This window comes from Drosophila simulans, chromosome 3L (genome assembly GCF_016746395.2).
Source record: "Drosophila simulans strain w501 chromosome 3L, Prin_Dsim_3.1, whole genome shotgun sequence".
Taxonomy (NCBI): domain Eukaryota; kingdom Metazoa; phylum Arthropoda; class Insecta; order Diptera; family Drosophilidae; genus Drosophila; species Drosophila simulans.
In genome coordinates, this window is record NC_052522.2 from 7,009,859 (window position 1) to 7,032,965 (window position 23,107).

General features: G+C 45.7%; 2 protein-coding genes across 4 annotated transcripts; one reads left to right on the top strand and one right to left on the bottom strand.

Annotated features, from left to right (window-relative positions):
* The first annotated feature begins 373 nt into the window (after positions 1-373).
* On the top strand, positions 374-8,964 carry LOC6737090 (protein melted). Of its 3 annotated transcripts, none has more exons than XM_016170993.3 (10): positions 374-1,114; positions 5,055-5,209; positions 5,268-5,519; positions 5,590-6,391; positions 6,448-7,196; positions 7,255-7,492; positions 7,599-7,768; positions 7,832-7,960; positions 8,021-8,302; positions 8,362-8,964. In XM_016170993.3, the coding sequence occupies exons 2-10, from the start codon at positions 5,105-5,107 to the stop codon at positions 8,617-8,619; spliced, it is 2,985 nt and encodes a 994-aa protein (XP_016030720.1). In that variant the 5' UTR covers positions 374-1,114; positions 5,055-5,104; the 3' UTR covers positions 8,620-8,964. The 3 variants fall into 3 exon arrangements, with proteins under 3 accessions (XP_016030720.1, XP_016030721.1, XP_016030722.1); XM_016170994.3 differs by having other exon boundaries at positions 7,617-7,768; XM_016170995.3 differs by having other exon boundaries at positions 6,454-7,196.
* On the bottom strand, positions 8,890-22,859 carry LOC6737092. The gene is made up of 8 exons (XM_016170075.3): positions 21,726-22,859; positions 11,855-13,752; positions 11,479-11,788; positions 11,120-11,417; positions 10,852-11,061; positions 10,622-10,793; positions 9,947-10,168; positions 8,890-9,893 (listed from the first exon to the last, which is right to left on the bottom strand). Exons 2-8 carry the CDS (start codon positions 13,733-13,735, stop codon positions 9,663-9,665), a joined length of 3,324 nt encoding a protein of 1,107 aa, XP_016030723.1. The 5' UTR covers positions 13,736-13,752; positions 21,726-22,859; the 3' UTR covers positions 8,890-9,662.
* Positions 22,860-23,107: the final 248 nt, after the last annotated feature.

The following is a 23,107-nucleotide window of genomic DNA, read 5'->3' on the forward strand; positions in this document are numbered from 1 at the left end:
AGGCCATTAAATTAAGATTTCAATTAAAAAAAATTATCAGAGCTTATAAATTTTTGTTTTCTTATTTTTTATGGTGTCAAATCTTCTATGATTCTCAATCACTTTATATGTGTGATTGCTGTATTGCAACCGGAAGTTGATTGACTTATTTCAATGCACACTTTTAGGCGCTCAATAAAAATTCCGAACTCTACAAGTTTTCGATATAGAATGTTAAGTCAAAAAATCACAGTTGCCTTGAAAACCGATACACCTGTTCTGCGAAACGGTAGCAAAGGTGCCGAGAGAGAGCCAAGAGAGTGATAGAGAGAGCCAAGAGAGAGCGATCGTGCAAAACAAACAGGCAACAACAACAGGCACACCGACCACCACAACCAGTCTGGGCCATTCCGAAAAATAACTCGGTTCAGTCTTCATTCGGGCCCAAACGCGTTCGCTTGGCCAGCGCGCTCGTATCCGTCGCTTTCTTCGCCTATCGGTGTGTGCGTGCGCCTGCCTACGTGTGTGCCTGTGCCTGTGCATGCGAGTGTGTGTGTTAACAAAATGTGATTAGCAAAAATACAAAGAAATCAGGCAGAGTGGAACAAGGCATTGTGGCTGAAACAACAGTCGGCGGCAGTAACAGTCGTCACTAAAAAACAACAAAATATATATGTATTAATAATAGTACATACAAAACATATCTTTTGAGATATACACGAAATGCGAAAATTTGCATAAAAAGCAATGCGCTGGCGCGGCAACAAAGCGCGGCCGTAAAAAAATAAGTAACGCCAACGACAATTCTGAATTTTGTGCTTTATCGGCAGCAGCAGCAACAATTAAATTAATATTGAACTACACCCAAAGTTAACAAAAGTAGCAGCCATAAAAAAAATACAACACCACAGCCGCAACAACAAAAGCGGCAACAGCAACAACCACAAACGTTGTCTACCTTTTTTACCTTTTCCAGTCTGTTTTTTTTTTTTTGGATTTCTGTTGCTGCTGCAAGAGCGATGTATTGAGAGAGCGGCTTAGCTCCGAATCGGAAACCGACTCCGAAATCGAGGCCCACACTTCGAAGTGATACTGATATGACCAGCTGTCTGCCAGCAGCCGCAGATGCAATCCGGTGAGTTTCGCCCATTCACCGTTGCCGCATTCAAATTCGCAGAGCGAAAGATACAATTTGAAATTGCCTCGATTGGATTGCGAGTTAAAACTTCGTTCGTTAGCCAGTTACATTAAATGGGGTTTAGTGCTTTTTAAATATAATCAAACCGATAATATAAAACTCGACAAATCAAATAGTGATAGGTTTTTAAAGTGTGTAACATTTATCTTATCGTGAATGACTAAAGTTTGACCTTACAAATTAAATAATGAAGTATAATGCTATGCTTTTGGAAACTAAACATATGTTAATCATGTACGCATTTATAATGTAGTAAATTCGAAAGTAAATTCTGAACTTAGGCTTCATCTTAGACTTTTCAGAAAGAACAACATTTAAACCTATATACACTTTATACACTTCAGAAGAGAGTTTATAGCTTTAAAGATCAGTGTTATTCTCTGAATTTAAACGATTTTATGCCGTAATTTCACCAGATATTTCAATAAAAAGTTGGCCAGGTAGCCAGAAATCCAGAAAATCTCTGATCGCAGGCTCCGCCAATCCCATTAAAATGTGCCAAAATGTGAGCGTTAGTATCTGTGGCGATATTTGTATATATTCCCGTGTGCGCGCTTCTTGTTGTTGGGCTAATTCGCGGCAATTTTCTTCGTTCGCGGCCTTTTCATTAATAAGTTTCACGCGCCGCTCATTTTTCAACATACTCGCACTCCTGTCCCCGGAATCACCTCGTCTGCGGATCGGATTACCGTGTTGATGTTGTCTTTACTTTTCGCAGTCCCCAAATACTTGGCAAGGGGAGAAGGTAGAGGGGAAGGGGAAGCGGTACGAATAAATTATAATTTTTTGCTAATTCGTACATGTAGGTAGTTTTCGGTTTTCGGTGGGGTAGATAACATAATTTACCTGGTGATGCAATACACTTAAATATGAATTGGCTATGAACGGAAATGTTTGATTTTAAATGCATACTGATTTTGAATAAAAGTTGTAAAACATTGTCGCCTCTAGATTTTAGCCATTTAACTCATGGATCGATCTAAACAGCTGACTTGGGAATTCAGTTTTGCTCCTACATTGTGACCAGATATACTCTTTGTGAAATTGATATTAAATCATGCAATTGAAAAGATACATACTTCGCTCATTGCTGAGATAGTTCCCACACAAGAGCCTTACTACTACTCAACCTTATCCAATAGCTACTGATGACATTTGCAACCCAGATTTCAAATTGACTAGATAAATATATTTCCAATCGGTGGCATCCCAGTCACCCAAACCCAAACCCAACCCACCACCAGGTAGTCAGAAACCAAAACAGACGCAAAAACGGATTGTGCGATCGAAGTTAGAGGAAAACGAGTTTTCCAGCGACAGCGACTAATACTAGTTATGTATGTTTTGCGACTATCCGCCGCCAAAAACTCCTTTTTCCCCCGAGGCGCCTTTGCAGACTTTGAACCGACGTGTAATTGCAGTCGCAAGTTGCAAGTTGCAGGTTGCAGGTTGCAAGTTGCCAGTGGCCAGTGGCCAGCGACTAGTGGCTGGCAGCCGAGACACTTGACGCTCCTCAGGCCGCATTGGATTGTCCAGGTATGACAATGGAATGCACAAACAAGAACCAAACACTTGCCAAGCACGCAATGCGACTCGGTTTCGGAAAAGCTCGGAATGCTCGCTGGATCAGAATACGTATACGTCCAGTGTGACGGTTATGTGAGCCGGCTGCCCGGTTCGCGGAAACTCCCAACAAGGAGATCCACGAAGGCCGTGCCACTTGGTCGGCTAGTCCAGCCCTGGCCAACAGGTAGGGTTACTCATAGCGAGGCATCTCTGCATCTGTGTCGCCATCTGGGAATTGAGTCATTCGCACGCTCTTCGAAAAGCACAGACAGACTTCTGTAAGTCGAACTGCGATCTTGTCACGTTCGAAGATCTACAAATTGCGTGCATATCTTTTTCACTCCGAATATTCACGAACTTTGCGTCATCGAGTATATTCAAATATCACCTAGGCCTAGAAGTCTAATTGTGGTTTTAACAAAATCTTCAAAAATACTAATGCAAAATACATTTCATCACCTAAAATGGATTGTGGTTTTGAAACGCTTTTGAAACGCTTAAGGCTTGAGTAATCACAATAATTGACCCAAATTGTTGTCCAAGCAGTTCGAGTGTAATAGAAAGGCTTAGTGAACTAAGATATTTAGTGGCTGGCTTTATTCCGTTCCTGAACTCTGCCATTTTGTGGAGCAATGCAAATAGAATCTAAGCGAAGAGTTATGGGGCCCCGAATTTTGGCACAGCCTTTGTTTCCACTCTGTCTCCGAAATCTGGAGACCCTGCCCCTCCTCTGCACCGCCACCCTTCCCCCCTGCGATCTTGGGCCCGGGGCTTCGTGTGTATTAACCTGCCGCACCGGTTTCGGTTTATGTTTTAGCCAACGCCATCATCCATTACTTATACCCGAGCTCGAACCCCTTTTTTCATACATATGTGTGTTTCTATTTCTCTTTTAATTTTCTCTCGGGCGCTCAAAGTTGCTGCTGCTGCCGCTGCTGCTGCTGCTGCGACTTGTTGCTGCTTCTTTATTTATTTTTTAACCAGTTTTTCTGTTTGTTGTTGGTGCTGCAACCTGAGCGCGAATGAGCCATAAATAACAACAACCACAGCAGCCCAGTCGCTGTCTTCTGTCCCGATTTCCAGGAAGCAAATGTCTGTCCGTCCGTCCGCTTGTCTGCTTGTCCGCCCGTCGAGAGGCCCGAACCCAAACCAAAAGCAACCCGTCCCGTCTGCAATTCGCGTGCAGAGCCGCTTTGCCCGCCTGACTGGCCTCTATGGATTATGCAACTCTTGGTTTTGGTTTTTGGTTTTCGGTTTTCGGTTTTCAGTTTTCAGTTTTTATTTGAAAATTTAATAACCCAGGCGCGTTGGCGTTAGCGTCTGCTTCCTTGATGGCGCGACAGCCGCGCGAAATGACTTTTCTGCCAGCTCTTTTCATTTCATGTTTTTTTTAGCGCCCACGGATTTGGCCAGCCAGCAAATTCCCGGCTGATCCGCTAAGTCGCGTCTAATCCCCTGCCGGAATTTTGCTCATCTAATCAAAAGACCTGCATTCCACGAAGGTCCAAAGAACTCGACGGCAAGTTGGCCAAGAATTTACCGGTGCTATCAGCGGAACAAACAAGCGGCCAACTGCAAGTGGGCAAACACAAATAGCGTTTGCGGGAAACCCCACGGAAAACAGAACCGAATCATTTTCGCAGAATTTCTGGCCGGCCATACGGTGCAGATTCTTGGGTAAACAAACTAGCTGGTGCAATTAATGTGGGCCAATCATGGACTCAATGCGAATTACTTGAAGGTTCCATAAAGATAATTGACCCAAATTTGTTGGCCATAAAGATAGTTGTTTTAGCTAGTACATTGCGCTTGGATTTCCGATATCACAAGTTCTCTGGCTGGCCTAACTTGAAATATACATTCCTTCACAAGCTGAGCAAGGGCATCTTGTCTGAGAGTATCTTAGATAAACATCGAGGCAGTGCAACAAGTATTTGGTGTCCGCGGAATATCTATATTTATACAACTACAACTACTTATATATGCACTTTCGGGACAATCGAGAATAGAATTGCTCTGGAGCAACAAGTAAATATTTTGGCGAAACCTCTATACAAATGCCCGGCGATAAGATAAAAAGTGGCTGCCAGAGGCGCCTGAACTTTGGCAATGGGCCAATTCCAAACATGGCAGTGAAAAAATGCACTGACTAAAATAAACAAATACACCCGACTAATTCTCATTGGATAAAGTCAATTTCAAGGGAGTGTGATTTCTTTTGCAATACTTAAATATTAGAAGAATTAAGAAGAATATATATATCGGAGGGAATTTTTACCAAGATTCTTATTAATTCCATATTTTTTTTTAGTTGCTGCAGATGAAGAATTTTGACAAATACTAATTGGGGTATTCTCCACGATGCACGAACTTTTCAACAAAGTGCTCGCCAAACGCGATCTCTCAAGAGCCGGAGATCTCTTTTCCGTGCCGGATGCAGATATAGTCGACGACATCACGGAGGTGGTAGGTTATTCCCAGCACTGTCCGCCAATCGAAACTTATTGTATGAAATCCCTTAAAGCTTTCCGAGATCAGTCCGATCATTTCGCACGCGGACTATGTGAAGAACAACAATGACCAGAGTGTGGTGGAGATCTGTGTGACACGGGTGCTATCCTGCATCCGGGAAACGAAAACTGCGGAGCGATACTGTGCTGCTCTGGTGGATCTTCTGAGGACCTGTCTGCTGTGGAACCTCCAACCCTCGGGAACCACAAAGGAAGAGCCACCCCATGCCAAGATCGCTGCCGATATCATCTCTAGCATTTTCCTGGTAAGACTAGGATTTTTTTTAATATAAGTAGATAACATTTAATAACTATTTTCTGTTTTATTTTAATTAGAACTATGACAAAAAAGAACTGATGAAAATAGCCCTTCCCGTCGCCGTGCAGTTCCTTCCAAAGGGAAACCGTGAGCTGTCGCGAAACTTGGCCAGTTACCTGTCACTGGCGGCCATCGATCACGCCTGCTTGCTAAGCCCTCATACGGAGTCCGTGATGGAGTCCATCCTGTCCGGAAACTATGGTCTGCTTCGAGTGCTTTCGCAGGTGTACGAGGTGGCTCCGGAGGCGGTGACGCCACATGCACCACTCCTCATGCCCCTGCTGCCACAGTGTGATCCGCAGGAGAGGATGGCGGTGTTCCAGCTGTATCTGCTGATCGTTCAAAAGTCACCAGAGGTTCTGGAATCCTGCGTTCCGCAACTATGTGGCTCCCTGCTCGATAGCGACACTTGCAGCATAACCATGCAGATTCTGCTGAAGCTTTCCCAGCACTCTCCAAGCCTTCTTGTTGACCATTTCGAGCAATTGCGCCTGGCAGCTAAAACCAATCCTGGTACGATTCCGCTTTGTGCCCAGATTATGACTACCGCTGGTATCGGGAGCAAGGAGACGGCCCAGCAGGCTCTGGACTTTGTGCTTGAGCACCTGCCAACGCAGGCTCTCCTGCAACAGGAGGCGACTCGCCTCTGTTCCGCCTATCCGGTTTTGTTCACCGACAAGGTCCTGGCCTGCGTGCGGCAGAAGAACGCAGCTCTCAGCTCGCAACAGGATGTGGGGAATGGCTTGGCGAACAAGACCTCCGGTGGTGTTACCATCGTCAGCTTGAACAGCTCCAGTCCCAGTCCGCCGCTTAAGCCAGGTGAGATCAATTATGTGAAGCTTAAATATAATATATACTAAACCAAAACCCTAAAGTTCCAGTTGGAGCACCAGCTATTAACAGCACAATCGTCCAGCCGGCCAGCGTAGCCAGTGCCACGCCCACACCACCTCCCGTCTCCGCCTCGGCGCCCATTGCCAGCTCCACGCCCGTATCGGCTGTCACGCCCACTCCCCAGCATGCGGGATACACGCGGCGGGTGAAGCTGGGCGATTCCCGGAGCACAGGTCGTCTGCATCCCGCCAGCAATACGCACCGGAGTGTGACCCGGTTAAATGTGGCCAGCGGATCCGTGGGAGGACTTCACAAGAGCATGACTCGGCTGAGTAACTCGCAGATTAACCAACAACCTGGAGGCAGCTCCAATGGAAATGTGGTGGTGCAATCGGGAGCTACTCCGAAAACCCCAACTGGCCTAAGCAATCCGCCTGTGACACCAGTGCCGCCCTTGAGCAACAACGTGGTCATAACTGGACACAATCGACATGGCATACCTGTAACCTCCGGAGGAGTGACTGTGACCACGTCGCCCTCGAAGGTGCGACCACACTCCCAAGGACCCTCAACGCTGCTCAACTCGAGCACGGTGCTGATGAAGTACAGCACGGATGCACTGAATCAATCGGTGGGCTCGATCTCCATACCACAGTCGGCAGCGGTGGCCACTTTGCCATCGACGCAGACACAGAATGCGGTATCCGTCCATCATGCCTCGCCGGCGCTGCCCCAGTCCGCCAGCAATGGCCACGCCAAGTCAGTGATGAAACTGCCAGTCAACGGAAATGTAAGATACATCAAAAGGATAAAGAAGAATATTAACTGAAGTTGAATCTATTTTCCAGAGCGAGGTAATCGTTTCGGGACCCACCACCAATGTGGCACCTCGACGCAGCGATAATACCAGCAGAACCCTACTGAACGCCAACAGTGTCATGGACCAGCGGATGAGCACCTTTGAGCCATACCAGATTATGCGAGATCCTGTCCAGCAATTCTGCGAGAAGAACTTCAATTCGATCAAGTCCTACATGGATGAGGTATCGCAGCATCTGCCGCCGCCCACACGTTGCAGCATTGAGGGTAAGTCCTTGGAGGCGCAATCCTTTCCCTCAATCTCTAACTCCTTCCCCGCACATCCCGCACATAAACACACATCCCCACATACACACACAAACACATCACACAGTTTCCAATGAATTTGCAGAGCGTCGTACCAAAAAGGTGGCCAAACTGCACTTCGCCTGCCAGATTCGTGGTCCCCACTGCCTGTACTCCAAAACTTGCTTCACGATGCGAACTCGGAACCCCAAGACCTGGATACATATGATGTTCCTGGACTTCCAAGTGCGGCATTTTGTGAGTGCTCTCAACTTCACCTGAATTCGGTCCTTTTAATTTTGTAAAATTTTTAAATTTTAGGTGAAGGAGAAGTGCGTGCTGAGCACGCGGGAGTCCGGCATTAGCAATCTCAAGAATATTTGGCAGATACTCAAGTGTGAGAACCGCAGTTTCACCGAGCTGGTTACCAGCCAGTTTCCTCAGGTCAAGGTGGGTCAACACCTCTTCAAAATGCCATAATAATATCTCTAATACAATAACATTTTTCAGGACCGCGAGATCCTGGTGAACGAGCTGCGTCACTCGGGCTTTCTGGATGTGTTCGAGGTCTCCAAGACAGATAAGTCCAACCCGAACTGCAATGAGTTGGAGTACCAGTGGGGCTGCTTCCTCTGCAATCATCCGGACAAGGCGGTGGGCTTCCTCAATGGCAGCAATCAGCCCATGATCGAGGGTCAGCTGAAGGAGAAGAAGGGCAAGTGGCGACTATTCAGGCGATGGCGAACGCGCTACTTCACTTTGTCCGGAGCGCACTTGTCCTGCAAAGGCTCTGTGAGTATATCGATAGACATACTAAATCTTATGTCTTACTAAATCTTAAATTATTTCAGAGCGGAGGTGAGAGCATCGATGTAAATCAGATACGTTCGGTGAAGGTATCTCGTGGTGCCCGCAACATACCCAAGGCCTTCGAGATCTTCACCGCCGACCAGACATTAATACTCAAGCCCAAGGACGGCAAGAATGCCGAGGAGTGGGTGCAGTGCCTCAGCATCGTGGTGGCCCACTCGCAGGCCCGAGATAATCCCACGGCCAAGACGAACAGCTTGCCCGCCCGCAGCATGGGCAGCAGCAAGCCCTCCTTCTAGGATTCTAGGATGCAATGGCATCCAAAAACCCCATGTGAGATTATTTGTAAATGTAAAGACAGAGCAACGGCAACACACAAAAGACAAACAGACAAAGGATCGGCGAGCACAGGACTCTGCCGACTATATACACACCATATATATACAATATATCATTATATATATATATATTATATATACCTTGGGCCTATGTCCTTAGACTTATCTAGCGTGTACTTACCATTTCAAGGGATTTCAAAAATTTTGCGAAATTGTTTTTATCATTTATAGTTGATTTTTATACATATGTATTTAGTTTATGCTTATTTATTGTACGTGTATTAAACAAACAGCTTGCTTTCGCAATCGAATGCTTCAGTTATTTTCAGTACGCGGGGTTTGGCTTTAACAAACCCGATTTTTATCTCCAACTAATGACTGAATGGCGAATTATAGCTGCAATCATAATTTTGGCAATGCGGCAAGGAATTCATCGGTTTGAGGTGTGCCATATCTCAAAGGATATTTGAGGCGATTTCGCATAAGCAATTGTACGCTTTCAAAATCAAGCTAAACTCATACTTAATCTGTTGCGCTATATTATCTTAAATGGTGTGGCATGATGGAGTTCTTTAGTTTGAAGTGCTACTCAACAAAGTTGAACCTAACTCTAGGAAAAATGTAGTTCTAGCAATTTTCATAATACTTGTATCCGAATACTTGGTAGCCCATTTCTGCAGGGCTTGAGAAATAGATTTTCAGACGAAAAGTATGCAGCATTGAAAGTCTAAATGCTGCAGGGTATGCTATATTAGCTAAATGCAAAACCAACTCAAATGGAATTCTAGAGCACTTGTGTGCTGTGGCTTTCAAAAGTCTAGTTTCAGTATGGAATGGAATGAGTTCTTTAAAATATTATTTCTTTTGGACGTGGTTAAAACATCTAGAGCCGCAATCGATGCCTTTCAAATTGGACGCAAACATTTGTAACTAACTACGTAAAAGTAAACAACGCTCAAGATCTAATAGTTAACTAGACAATTAACAACAGTTTTTGACACAATTCAAGGCGTGGCCACATCGCCGTTGGCATTGTGATCCGTTTCGTTCGATTCGAGCAGCTGCGTCCAGTTGGCATTCGTCCTGACCACCTCGATGTCCTGGCGCAGTTGCTGGAGCGGAGCATGCAACTCCGTGGGCAACGCATCGTCCAGGACGCGGGAGACGTGCTCCAGTTGATTGGCATAGATCCTAAGGCGTTCCACATTGTTGTTATCCTGATGAGGAGATTGGACCTGCAAAATATACTACTTTAAATGGAATTTAGGTATAGATGATCACGACTCACCTGAGTACCATTGGCTATTTCGAGGTATCCACGCACCCGTGGGTCCTTCAGCTGCCCACCCGCCTGCCACATTTTGAGCAGATTTAGAATACCGAGGACATCGCCCTGGTCGGAATCCTGGTTGGGAGAGAGCAGGCGCATGGGCGGGAACTCGGTGGTGGGCGACAGTTTCTTGTAGCTGCTGCAGAGTGTGCTCAGTGTGCAGATGTCCTCGTTGAGGCGCTGGTCAGGATTATTGGATGATATGCAGTTGTGGAGAAGCAGCAGCGTGGTGGTTACATGGCAATTAGTTTGGGTTCTCATTTTAAACGAAATAGTGCACTTTTAAACTTGATTTGGGACTGTCGTACCATCGAGATGTCGTTTGTTTGATGATTGTTCGATGATTCAGGTGATGATGAAATAAGGCGAAAGAAATTATATCCAAAGTTCGTTCAATAGCTACGACTACGGCACAACTCAAGATGTCAATAAGCCAAGTAATTTATTCAAAATTAGAACTACAACTAAACTAAATCAATCAAATAAAATAAGATCGCGATCGAGATTGGTATACAAAATATGAGAGTATATATCTGACGGTAAACAATAACGGATATATAGAAATGTCTTCGAAGGATGCGCAACAGAAAAGTCCACAAAATGCTCAGCGGCAATCTAGTCTTAAAACCTTACGTCTATCTCGTTGCGATGGCGCTGCATTTCGGCCTTGGCGCCACTCAAGTCGCTGCCCTTGATCATCAGCTCTTGGGTGGCATCCATGAGTTCGTCCTGCAGCTTCAGGTTAACGTCCTCCAAGTCTTTTAGTTTCTCCAGCATGTCCTCCTTGTGCTGCTGCAGTTTGTTCCTGAAACACATCATTTATTAATGAGTGAGTTCCTATTAAAAATAAAACTAAAACTCACTTATCAACTATCAATTGTTGTATGCAGTTGTCGTTGTCCAGCTGAACCAGTCGCAGGACCTTGAGCAATTTGGTCACCAGTGTGTCCACTTCGATCACCTGGTCCACCACAGCCTGGGCGGTGCTGTACTCCATTAGCGAGGGCAATTCCGTCAGCTCCGCCAGCGAGTCATGGCAACTCAGTTCCTCCGTGTTGCATTGATCGCGAGGACTGGAATGAGAGTTACATAAGCTATAAGTCGGATAAAGTAACATCAATGGTAACCTACTTCATGGGCATGCCATTGATCTTGTGCATGTGCAACTCCATTTGCTGGCGATTGGTGATGGCCTGGGATAATTGCTGCAGGGAGTCATCCCCACCGGCTCCCCCATTAATATTGTTCTGATGGCTACATTGACTAATCAATTCCGTGGGCAGCTCTATTTGCGAGATCATCCCCGTGCAGGAAGACACCATGTTGTGTGAATGCGAGTCATGGTGCACCACATCCTCCAACACGTTGTCCATCATCAGCAGGCAGGGTTCCGTTTCGGAGTCTAGCATTTCCGTTGAATCGGAATCGTCTACAGATTATAGATTAAATATTAATATTTTATGCTTTTGAAGGGGAATTTTTTACATTACCTCCATTTCCCTGAGGCTCATGACCGTGAGTTCCGGCGGTAACCGCTTGAGCTGATCCTAATCCCACTCCATTCTTTTTTCCCGCCTGTCGAAGGGACAAGCGCTTGCCGGAATGGGTAGTGGCTTGACGAATGGCACCGATGACAGCGGCTATGAAGGACTGATTGCGCTGCGGGGATAAGGAACCATCGCTGGCCAGGACCAGAGTGTGAATGGCATCGCCACTAGCTGCAGGACAAATGGGCAGGTCCAGGCCATTGGGCCTTTGTCCGTTCTGAACGTGCTCCGTTTCTGCTTGGAAACGAATGTCCTGTGAAGGAAAAGGGAATTATATAGGAGGCATATAACTAATGGTGTTCAGAAAATATAAACTTACCTCCAAGTCCTGCTCGGAAATACTGTAGGAGTAGACGAGCTGTTCCACTAGACCATCCAAACGGGAGTGTAGTCCCGAAAGGGCTGTGGATGCTCCAGCTACAGAGGCATTCTGCTGGTGGATGAGCTCCCGAGATTTGTTCTCCAAAGCGGTAAACTTGGTTTGGAGCAGACGGTTCTCCTGGCGCCTCTGCTCATTGAGTCGCACAAGATGTCTGCATTCATCCCGCAGAACCTTTGCCTCCTCCTCGCGATTGGCCAACTGTGATTTGACGGCTTGATAATCCGCTTCCAGATCCCGCAGAGCATCGCACTGAGCTGCCTTCTCGTGTTGCAGGAAGTCCTGCAGTTCACTTGATTCCTGTTCGATGGCGGCCTTCTCCTGAAGCAGCAACTGTTGCGTGGCCAAGGATCTCCGCATCTCCAGCTGCAGAGCGCGACACATGGACCTTAGTTGGCCTATCTCCTGCTGGCGCTCGAAAAGCTCATGGCCACTGATTTGGATCTGGGACTCCAGCATGAGTAGACTGTCATGACCACTGCCATCACCACTGTCCTCCGACGTGGGTGTTCCTGCACTGGCACTGACCACTCGCGCCAGCTCCAGCATACCCATCACCCGCTCCGTGTTCAGGTGCAGCTCCTGCTGCATGGCCAGCTTCTCCTCCCGCTCCCGCTGCAGTTTACCACTGAGTTGGCGCACCTCCTGACGCAGTTGCTCCAGCTCAAATTCCCTTTGGTCTGGCTCCGCTTGGGTGCTTTGATTACGCTGCTCTACGGCGTCCACGGCACGAGTTTGCAATAGTCCGCCGCCCAGGACTTGCTCCAAGTCCTCACTGGTCAGTGCCGTTTGCACTGCAGTCTCGTGATAGATTCGTGTCCTGGGCGTTGCCGGTTGAGGTCTTCTTAGGGAATTGACCTTAGCTGCGGCGGGAGCCAAGCTTCTACGACTCGTAGGAACCACCATTACCGAGGACGTCATGCGGGCATCTACAATTGCTGCACGGCTAATAGAGTTGCTCCTCGATAGTCGTCCCCCAGTGAGATCCTCCACGGACTGCTGTTTCCGGCGACGTGGAAGTGTTCCACCGGGTGCAGGACTTCCTCGCATTCGATTTGCCGTAACTTCCGGAGTCACTGACATGCCGCGACGAGCTGCTCCTCGATTCGCCGGCCAGCGACCATCGTCCGAAGGGGTGCCCGGTGTCCTGGCTCGACTCAGCGAGGGTGTTCTCTGCACCTGGGTGAGCCGTTGGACAGACTGCGCCCGATTCAGGGCATTGGGCAGCGTGTCCGGTTTTTGGGGTCTAGCCAGGCGGGAGGAAGTGGGTGTGGCCGTTGTGCTGGGCACTCGAAATGAGGAGGTCGAAAGCCGCGCCTTGTCCCTGTGAGTTGAGGGTGTGCCAGGAGTTCCTGGCGCCGCACTATTTCTGGGCAGACTCTCCGCTCTCTTTAAGTTGGCCACCCTGCCTCGTAATTGATCCTTGGCAGGAGGTCCCGTTGGCTCCGGCTCAAACATGGCCACTTTCTTCTTCACCGAACCGGTTCTCCTCGGAGGCGATGTCTTCTCACTGCCCGTTTCACTGGGAGTCTGGGCTACTGTGGTCACCTTCAGTTCGCAACTGTCGTAGATCTCCTCCAGACCATTGCTACTGGTGTAGCCCCCACTGGTGCTGCTCAGGCCACGTTGCAGGGTGATCCGCGAATGGCAACAACTGGCTACATCCAAACCACTGTCGCTGCCATCGCAATTGCCCGGGGTGACAACAGATTCGCTCAGCTCCAAGCTGGTCATGCCCACGACCAGCTGCTGCTCCTCCAGGCACACTGTTTGCTGCTGTTCCTCCGTTTGCGAATCCATCTCAAAGAGAGTGGCGGACATGGCCGACCACTAGTCGCCTGTGCATGCAATAAAGGAGAAAATGAGAGATTGTTAGTCAGAGCACTGAGGAAAATAAAGTAATAAATAAATAATATTCTCTATATTAACATATTGGGATAAAACATTAAATTAATGTGACAACCCACACATTAAAAGCTAGTCCAGCATAAACTCTGAAGATTAAAGCTGATTTATTTTGTACAGTGCAGTGATTCACTTAAGATGACCCACATTTCGGGATGCGTATTTTTGGGATGCTGGCATTTCGGTCCGATCCCCATTTTCCCGCTCCCATTCTCTCGGCATGCGACACAAACAAGTTGCGTGCCACCGACCTTTTTCCGAAATGCAAAAATAGGATTTGCGAATACAATTCATTTTTTCGGTCAAGTTGCCCGGCACGCAACCCAAAACAGATGGACGATGGACGGGTGGATGTGGTTGCATCGTGACCAGGACGAAACGTTTGGCCCCCAGGCTATGATTGACTTGGACTAGTTTCCGTTTCGGAGAGTGACACGACACGAAATGTGCACCTGCCGACATTACAACAAAGTGGGCCATCGCCGGGGTCTGTCGTAAATAAATTATGAGGAGCATTGTCTCGTGGGGTCGTCATCGTCGAAATATCTGAGATTGCCACCACACATTTTACACATTTGTGTGGCTGTGTGTGGCACGTTGACCCAACTGGCAGACGGCTGTGGGCCATCATTGCGGAACTTTCCAAACTCGCATCCAATTTGGCATGCCACATTGTTGTGCCAGAAATCTGCTTCGCAATTCGCACTTTATCACATCCATCATCATTCTAGTTAAGTCACATTAAGATTCATACGAGACCAGGTCATAGAGGTGTGTTGGTGTTTATCGAAAAGTTGTTTTTAATTTAAAAGGTGTGAATAGTGCTAAGTAAAGGGTATATTTATTCTTAGTTAATGGTTTATTCTGATCCTGACTTGGGGTATAAGGGTAAGGGTAAGGGTATTTAGGTTTCATCACCAATTTAAGTTGCTATATATTTCCCGCTTGTTTCGCTTTGCATTACAGTCCCAGTTAGACACACGTCATTAGCGTCATGTTTGTTATGCGATCTCCCAAAGATTTTGGGCCAATTTTGATGATTTCATCACGCAGGTGAGGTGACCGCGAAGGGAGATCTTAATGAAGTTGCTCCAGTTTTCAGCAAATTGGAAATTTATTTGAAGCGAATTACAGTAAATTGCTGGCCAGACCCAGACTTGGCCAATTGCCAACCGGTTTGGCAGGAATGCCCTTCATGCTCTTTTCCTCGTCCAGCATTATTATATTTTTATTTCAATTTTCTTCAGCCAGAATGGAAGATCCTGCAAACGACCTTGTTTACGATATGTTAAAGGCTGTCTCAAGTCGTGCCCGCCACTCGGTCGATGCTCGAGTTGACTTTAAAGAGACGTTGCAGCCGGCTTGGCTCGTTTTCCCATCTTCCCATCTAGACATTCAGACATCCAGACAAGACAGCCACCTAATGAAGACCACTCGAAAGCGCTGATGGGGAAGAGACTCCAAGCCAAGCGCCTCCTCACTGGTCACCCCCCCTGCTGGGTGCTAAAAAAACCAAGGCAAGGCGAAGCCATAAACAGCCACATGTCCACACAAAGATAAACACACTCACACACACAAAGTATCTGCTGGATACACATCGTGGTAGAGAAATAGAAGGGAAAGGATGGCAAGTCGGGATTGGGATTGACTATGGCAACGGGAACGGCAATGAAGTTGTCGCCGCTAATCCACGAATCGATCGAAATGCCATGGCCCTGGCAGTGAAAGATGCAAGTCTGCCGAGAGGCCGGAAAAAACTAGTTTCGCATCCGAGCTGACGCTGAGGTCTTATCGAAGTTGAAGTCGCAGTCGCGGAATTGTTTGAATAAACCGGAACTGACGCTGAATAAATGCACTGCGAGAAACTATTGCCACTTTTGAAAATATTATTATTATATTTTCTAGATCATTACAAACTGTATCTCAAAACGTTAAGAATATGCCATTAAAACACATTATTCGCTTGTTTTGTGTAAATAAAAGATCTCACAGTGAGTTACCGAGAAATACACCCATTTGTCTCTGGATAATGTTGCAGAATGCAACAATGTTTTAGCGCATAATAGTTCAAGGCGAAAGCTATATAAATACATAGGAGCCCACGCTCGTTGAGCGCGGTGAATAGAAACCCTTGAGGGCGATTTCGTCACGGCACATTAACTCCAATCAATGGACAGAGTGAGTATTCCCCTTTCGGAAGGGGTCCACTAATTCGATTAAGGCGCTTGGCAGAGCAAGAATATGTAGACCCAGCAGCGCGACTCGACGACGTCGCAATGTCGCTGACTTTGCCAAGTTAATTGCACTTAGCCGTGTTGTGCGGCTGGGAAATGGAAAATGGGGAAAAGTTGCAAGAGATGCATGTGCCACAAGTGGCGCGCTTAACGCTTCGCTCGGCATTAATTGCAACGTTTGATGTCTCTGATGCGTCTGCTGGTGACTGTCAACGGTCACACACCAATCTCGCCACATCGCAGATATCTTCCATTCATCTCGGATTAGCATCCATTCATTGACCAGAAGGAGGAGGCCTCGTCTCAACGATTTCGCTGATTTTACAACCCACTCGTGGAGCAGAGTTTTGGATCGTTAAGATAAGCTGGATTAAGAAAAGTTATAGCTGTTACTCTCGCTTTTTCCAATTGCAATTCCCAGTCGTACTGCAGTGAAACCATAGTTTTTACTTTTATTTCTCCTTAAGTTTGTTTGCTGATCCGCAGAATTCAAAGGGTTATCGCATCGGCGACCGTGGTCAAGCTATTTTCTGGGAACCGCTCAGCAATTTGCTCCTCAATTATGCATTCTCATACAAACAGATATATGAGAGTATGTGCACTCCAAATCGCATGACAATTCAGACCAAAATCTGCATAGACACTGCGTTCCATGACTATAAGGCTAGATGGATATAACACTTTAGTTCAAGAAATTTTTAAAATTTATTTACCCATGAAAACTTATAAAATCCTAATTTGTTTGGGAATATTCTAGTATCTATCTGGTCATACACTACCGAAACGCACTGTCTGCATATGCATATGATTATTTATGCGATCGCAGTTCCTTGGCCACTGATGCTGTGCCACATGTTCGAGAAATGGGGGAAATACAAACGTTCACTTGCATAAATTTCTCCGCCCATTTCATTTCGTCTGTTGTGGCAGTTGCATTGAAAACAATTTATTTCCCCATACATGCAGTGAGTATCTACGGCAATTTATTTTTTGTGTCGCAGATTGAAACTGGGGGGATTAGCGGAACCCCTTTCATGGCCCAATGCCCACTTTCTGGAACTGGAATCCCAGATACTCGATGCTCAATTGCTGGGGCTTCCCTTTTCGACGGGAGTTAGTTCGTTAATTGATATGGAAACGGGTGTTATGTTCTTACTGGCAAAACAGGTGGTCGTGCGTGGGTGACTGCCACGCCCCCATGGCGAAGTCCACTCCCCGAAAAACGTTTTGTTGTTTGTCAAAGCACTTCCTGTGCTGCCAGCGGATCCACGAAACTCAAATGAAGTGAAACATTTGTGCCGCGAATTACAATCGACTTGCCCCCGGTCGGTGCCCCTGCCCCATCCACACTCCCCTTTTTAGAGTTGCCGCCCGCATCTGCCGAACAGCCCATGCCCATGGCCATACCCCTTGCCCCACCCCAAAAGCGAACACCAACCTCTCCGCCCCCCCGTTGCAGTTATAATGAGTTGCAGTTGCAAGTTGTGCGCACAGTTTTCGTCTGGGGGACGAACGTCAATTCAAAACTCAGCACACAAAAAAAATGCTCATATAATTAAATAAATAATAAAAAAAGAATTACACTACATAATATAATTAAAATCCATTACAGCCTAACTCTTTAAATCTGGCTAACAAATATTGGAGATAAGGCAGTGTAAATAAGATTTAAAACGACTTTCCCTCAGTGTAGGGAGCAGTTTTTATTGGCAGAAGGGGCAGGAGTCGTGGCAGTGGGCAGTTGGGGAAGTCGAAGAACTTTCCGACTCTTCCGGGTTCTCCCCCCTCCCCCCCCCCCCCTTCACCCCCTCTGACTATCTGGCTTCGCCTATATTTTGGTGTTTTCGTTCTGTATTGCACCTGCCGACTTATCGCGCATTATGCACACAGAGCGGACCAGAAAATTGTAAGCATGATTTTCTAATTTTTAGCCGATTCCCCTGTCTCGACTTTGCGGCTTTTCTTCATTTTTCTTTCTTTTTTCTATTATTTATTTTTTTTTTTCCAAAACAGTTTCAATTTGTTTTGGGGCTAACTCCCTCCAACGCTGTGTATGTGTTTGGGGTATCAAAGAAAGAACTGAAACCGAAAAGGGGCGGGGTAGAAATATCTGGGGACTGGGGGCGTGGCCGGGTCTTATAGCGGTGCCAGCTGGCTGTCACGAAGGCGGGCTTCTTGTGGCTCTTGGGGATCGGGAATATTGGGTAACGGGGATCGGGAATTCGGCACTAGCCATCAGATATTGGGCAACATTATAGTACGAGTAGTCGGCGTAGCAGGAAGAATCGGCCGACTGAATCGCTCATCGCTTTTGAAGTTTCAAAGTTTGCCTCTGGTGTGTGTTGTTGTTTGATTCAGACGCAGCAATGTTGCTGTTGTTGTTTTCATTGGTGCCGTAAAACTATAAACCATTTTTGGCGGCTTCTCAGTCAACAGCAACGGCACGCAAATGTTTCGTTTTGCATTCAGTGGAAAGTTTTTTCGAAAAGCAGATTGGGCAAGATTGAAAGCAAAGGTAACTCCTAGAGCTGGAAACTACTTCAAATTCGGAGGATTACGCTGCCTTCAAAAGTGTTTAAATGTTTCAAGAGATGAGCATAATATTCCTTTAAACCATGCTGGAAAGTACCTTGCATGATTGCACTACACATATTCCAAGAAACGTCCAATGCAAAGTAGTCATGCGATTTTTGAGAAGCGTTCTCGTATCTAGAAACTCTTTTTGCATCCAAGAGAACGCATTAATCATGTTTTCCCGCATATGTCTAAAAATAGGTTTTTATTAGGCTGGCAGCTATTGAAATGTATTCCGCCAATGGAATGGAGTCTTTTGTGACAAATGTGCCGCCGCACTTGATTTGTTTCAGATGTGCTGAACCGCCGAGGGCGGAGTATCGTTTGTTGGCCTGGTCCAAATGCGAACCGGAATAGACCGACGGAGACCGGAATGAAATGGAAATGGTGACTAGTGCGCTCTTTGTGAAACTCTCCGGCTTAATTAACAACCCATTGCGTTGGCAATTACGCCAACTACTAAAATTATTTGTCATATGGCGGAGAAAGTCGAGATTGCGGCCTGATCTCCAAACGCGGCGTTCGGATACTATGGCCTATGATGGCTGGTCTTCGTTGGTCTTTTAACAGTTTGGGTATCAAAGAAAATGGCTCTTTACGAAATGCCATAATACACATAGTTTTCATACCAATGCGAGTAGAAACAATGAGTGGTGTACTTCACGCTCCGCAAAGTTTTTCAGCGGCATGCGCGCCACACGACACTCCGCTGCCAAAAGTGGTCTAAAGGGGGCGGAAGAGGGGCGCGGCGGTCTTGACCATTGACCAGCTACGCTCAGAGTTGAGCTTGACTGGAGGCAATCCATAAAGCCATGAGAGCGCACCGCAAAAAATTTAAAAAATGTTGCTTAAAATATATGCCTTATCAACGTAATTCTCAGTAATGCTAAACTCCAATCGATATTCTGGCTAAGTGATTACTTTCAATATATTTTTAGACTTTTAATTACTTTGATATGATAACATATATATGATAACAGTGTTTACTGTATTTTCGATATAAGAAAAGTGAATTGTAGATATACATACACACAAAAGCCATTAGATTAGAACACCCATATGAATTTATTTTTTCTCGCAGTGCATGCAACGCCGAAAGCGGCACAGACAAAGCGAATAGAATGGAAAGCATCTGGAGACGCCTGAAAGTCTCGCCTGAGAGCCTCGCTCATTGTCAACGCGTGTCTCGAGTGTGTTTTGGCAAGGTTCCAGTCCAGGCCGGGTTTTCGTTTCCAGAAGCGTTCTTCAAGGCATAACCCGCTGAAATGGTATAGCCGAATGGCCATTGTCTGGGGAAAGACGAGATGATGAGGCTGCAGCTTGAATTCTGCTCTGTTTGCCCTCGTTTATCGTGTTTCCATGGGCTTGCCAAATCACAACGAGGCGAATCTGGCCATTCAACTGACCTTGAAAACCAACCCAGACATGTGTGCGCTTATGAGTCCGTTACTGATTATAAACAATGCAACATTTGGACAAGGGGTGGCAAGCGGAGTGCGGTGTGTCGCCAAAAACAGGCTCAAATCAGTGAGCTGCTAAATTTCGCACACTTCAAAAACTTGTTTATCATAAATTAACGCCATTGTTATTGAGATACCCGCTAATCGGGCATATACATGCCAGTTATCAGGCGAAACGCATTGAAAATGCAATGTGTTATTATCTTTTGGGATAGGGGGCAGGCCAGCCAAAGTGGTAAGAAGTGTTAAAACTGGAAAGTGCTGATAACTCCTATCGCCAATTGGTGTGTGGGAAAGCGAAATGTGTCACACGATTTGGAAAGCACAAGAACGGAGGCTTGCTTGTTTCTTGCGACTCTTGCACCGGAAACTGCACTAATTGATGCTTAATTAGCGATTTCCTCAGCTCACTCTCCATTACGACATCCCCCACACCCCCACTCCAAGTCGCCAAGTTGTCGCATTATGGAGTAACGGCTGCCATGTCCGCTGCTCCATCAACCGGGGCGCTTATGAATATGGTAAACGCCATTTAGGCAGGCCGGAATACACCAGGAAAAATGTTAGTATATGCCAATTATTAATTCAAGGAAATGGGAATCGATTGATTTACTTCAGAATTATGAATATACTTTTCTAAGTTAACTTAAAACCCAATTGATTGCCTAAATCCATGCAAACATTAATGATTACCAAACTTTTTAAGCAAAAAGTTCGGTTTTTTGCTACATTTCCCTTTGTATCTTTAATGCAAAAACGTCATGATGACCTCCATTTTGCAGCATAACTTTTTGCAGTGTGTCAAGTTGTGACTGTTTGGCTGACTGACTGACTGAGTGACGGACTGACATTAAATTGAACTCTTCCTGATTGCTTCGTCGCTTCAAAATCGATTATCGCCGAAGTCATGCAACTGAAATTATATTCATACGTACATATGTATATACATACAAAGTTAACGCTGCATAATGAAGCGAACGACGTGGCTAGGATACAAAATCCGGAAGCCCCTCAGTCCGGCGGTCCTGACCTTTTTAATTTCAGCTAAAAACCAAAGCCGCACGACGCCAACAAACCTCTGACCCACCACAACCACCCCCTCGCCCACACGACGATGTGGCTTCAACTCAAGACGCAGCTCATATTCGATAACCACTTTCTACCCGCCAATGAGTTACAGTGGAGATTGGGTAAGCTGAACTTTTATCCTGATACAATTCAATTTGGGATGGGTGAGCGAAAAAAAATGTTCAAACTGTAAACACTTTTTTCTGGCTTTGAAAATAAAAATAATAAAAAATGACATAAGCAAAACTTTCATTTTCTCAGTAAACACAATTAATTATATTTAAATGCTACGTAAAAACTATAAAATTTTTCACGTAAGAGCTATTTGCCTTTCCCCCATATGCCAAATCCAATATCAACAAATATAAAAAGGACATTACGATTTGTTAATCGATTTCAATTTAAAACTGGCATTAACAAACAAAAACAATGAAACAGTTGGTTTTTTAAACTTTCTAAGACCAAGTGAAATCAATTTTTAAACAGTTGTGCTCAAAGCGGTATTCTCTGCAATTTAACTTAGAACTCCCAGAATGTTCTACTTAGTGGCGTTCCACTGTAGCTACTCACCCACGGAGTTGGAGTTGAAGGAGGAGGAAAACTGTGCCAGCGGCTGAGGCTGCTGGAGTTTCGTTCGTTGATTCGCTCGTTTGCTGTTTTGTTTGTTTGTTTGTCGCTCAGTTGTTGTTCCTTTGGTGGGCGACGATGGAAATGTCAGAGGGTCGCGGTATTGGTATTACGGCCTCCCAGGGCATTCTCTTTTCGCTTGAGTTTTGGATTTCTTTTTTTCGTTTTGCCTGATAATTCTATTATTGCTCTCGCTCTCTTGGGGGGAGTGCAAAATAATGGATGGCAATTCGCGGACGGAAATTTGCGAATTTAGCGCGTCGCTTCAATTTTGTGCAAATTGAATGCACAAACACTGAGAAGTGGAGTGAAATTACTAACTCCGGCGTTCTCCCGCTCTCCCACACACACACACACGTGCACGCGCGAAATTTCGTGACAGCTGCAGCTGGAGAAGAAGAAGAGCATGAATGATCGCTCAAGGACTCGGAATCGTCCTGCCCTTTCCTCTCTCTCTCTCTCTCTCTCTCTGGTTCACTTCCTTTTGTTGTTCCGTTTACCTAACACAACTGCTTATTTGTATTGTCAGGACTCACTCACACACACGCACGTACACGTACACTAGCGCACTGCAGCTGAGCTCAAAGGAAAAATCGATGATGAATCTGCGAATTAAAAGTCTATAGCCGCACATCGATTAATCTCCCGCTGAAGCCAGTCGCTTTAATTTAGTTTTTCAGCCTTGTTTTTGCTGCTTGAGAGGAAAAAGACAGCAAGGCTTCGTTGAAAAACCCGTTCGGCGCGCAGGAAAGTCGGAAAAACGAAAATCGTATAGCGGCTTGGTAACAAAACGCGCCCACTCGCGGAAAACAACAAGTTTAAATATTAATTAAATCGATTTATATTAACTAAATCATAATATACATCGCTATCACTTCATGTGGACGAGCAGAAGCACACTCTCACGTCGAATTTATTTTCGCTTGCTTAAAAAATTAGTTTCAAATGCCGCAACTCCGCAGGCATTAAAGTTATATCGACGTTTCTTTAATATTATTTTTTAATGCTAACCGAATAAACAGCGCGCGCTGCTGCGCTCTCTCGAAAAATTACAGAGAGAATGCGTTGCGAGTTGCTTATATAGATTTTGAAAATATTAGAGAAACCGAATGAAGGTAATGGTAAAATACCAAAGCCGGGAAGTCGCGCTCTAGCAGTCTGTTAACCGTCTCACTGTTAATTCTCTCCAGCTGTTAAGTGTATCTATTCGGTGCACCATATGTATCTTATACATGTTAACGGCTATTTTAATTAAAATTTGGTTATATTTTAAATTGTTTAATTGTTTTAAATTGTTATATGTTTAAATATATATATGAACGCTA

Bases quoted from the DNA above. Each gene is read 5' to 3' on its own strand.
- LOC6737090 (XM_016170993.3), top strand. From the start codon at position 5,105: ATGCACGAACTTTTCAACAAAGTGCTCGCCAAACGCGATCTCTCAAGA. The intron at 5,210-5,267 runs GTAGGTTATTCC...AATCCCTTAAAG, and splicing joins TCGACGACATCACGGAGGTG to CTTTCCGAGATCAGTCCGAT. The intron at 7,769-7,831 runs GTGAGTGCTCTC...TTTAAATTTTAG, and splicing joins ACTTCCAAGTGCGGCATTTT to GTGAAGGAGAAGTGCGTGCT.
- LOC6737092 (XM_016170075.3), bottom strand. From the start codon at position 13,735: ATGTCCGCCACTCTCTTTGAGATGGATTCGCAAACGGAGGAACAGCAG. The intron at 10,169-10,621 runs GTAAGGTTTTAA...AATCCTGACCAG, and splicing joins GCCATCGCAACGAGATAGAC to CGCCTCAACGAGGACATCTG. The intron at 9,894-9,946 runs GTGAGTCGTGAT...TATATTTTGCAG, and splicing joins AAATAGCCAATGGTACTCAG to GTCCAATCTCCTCATCAGGA.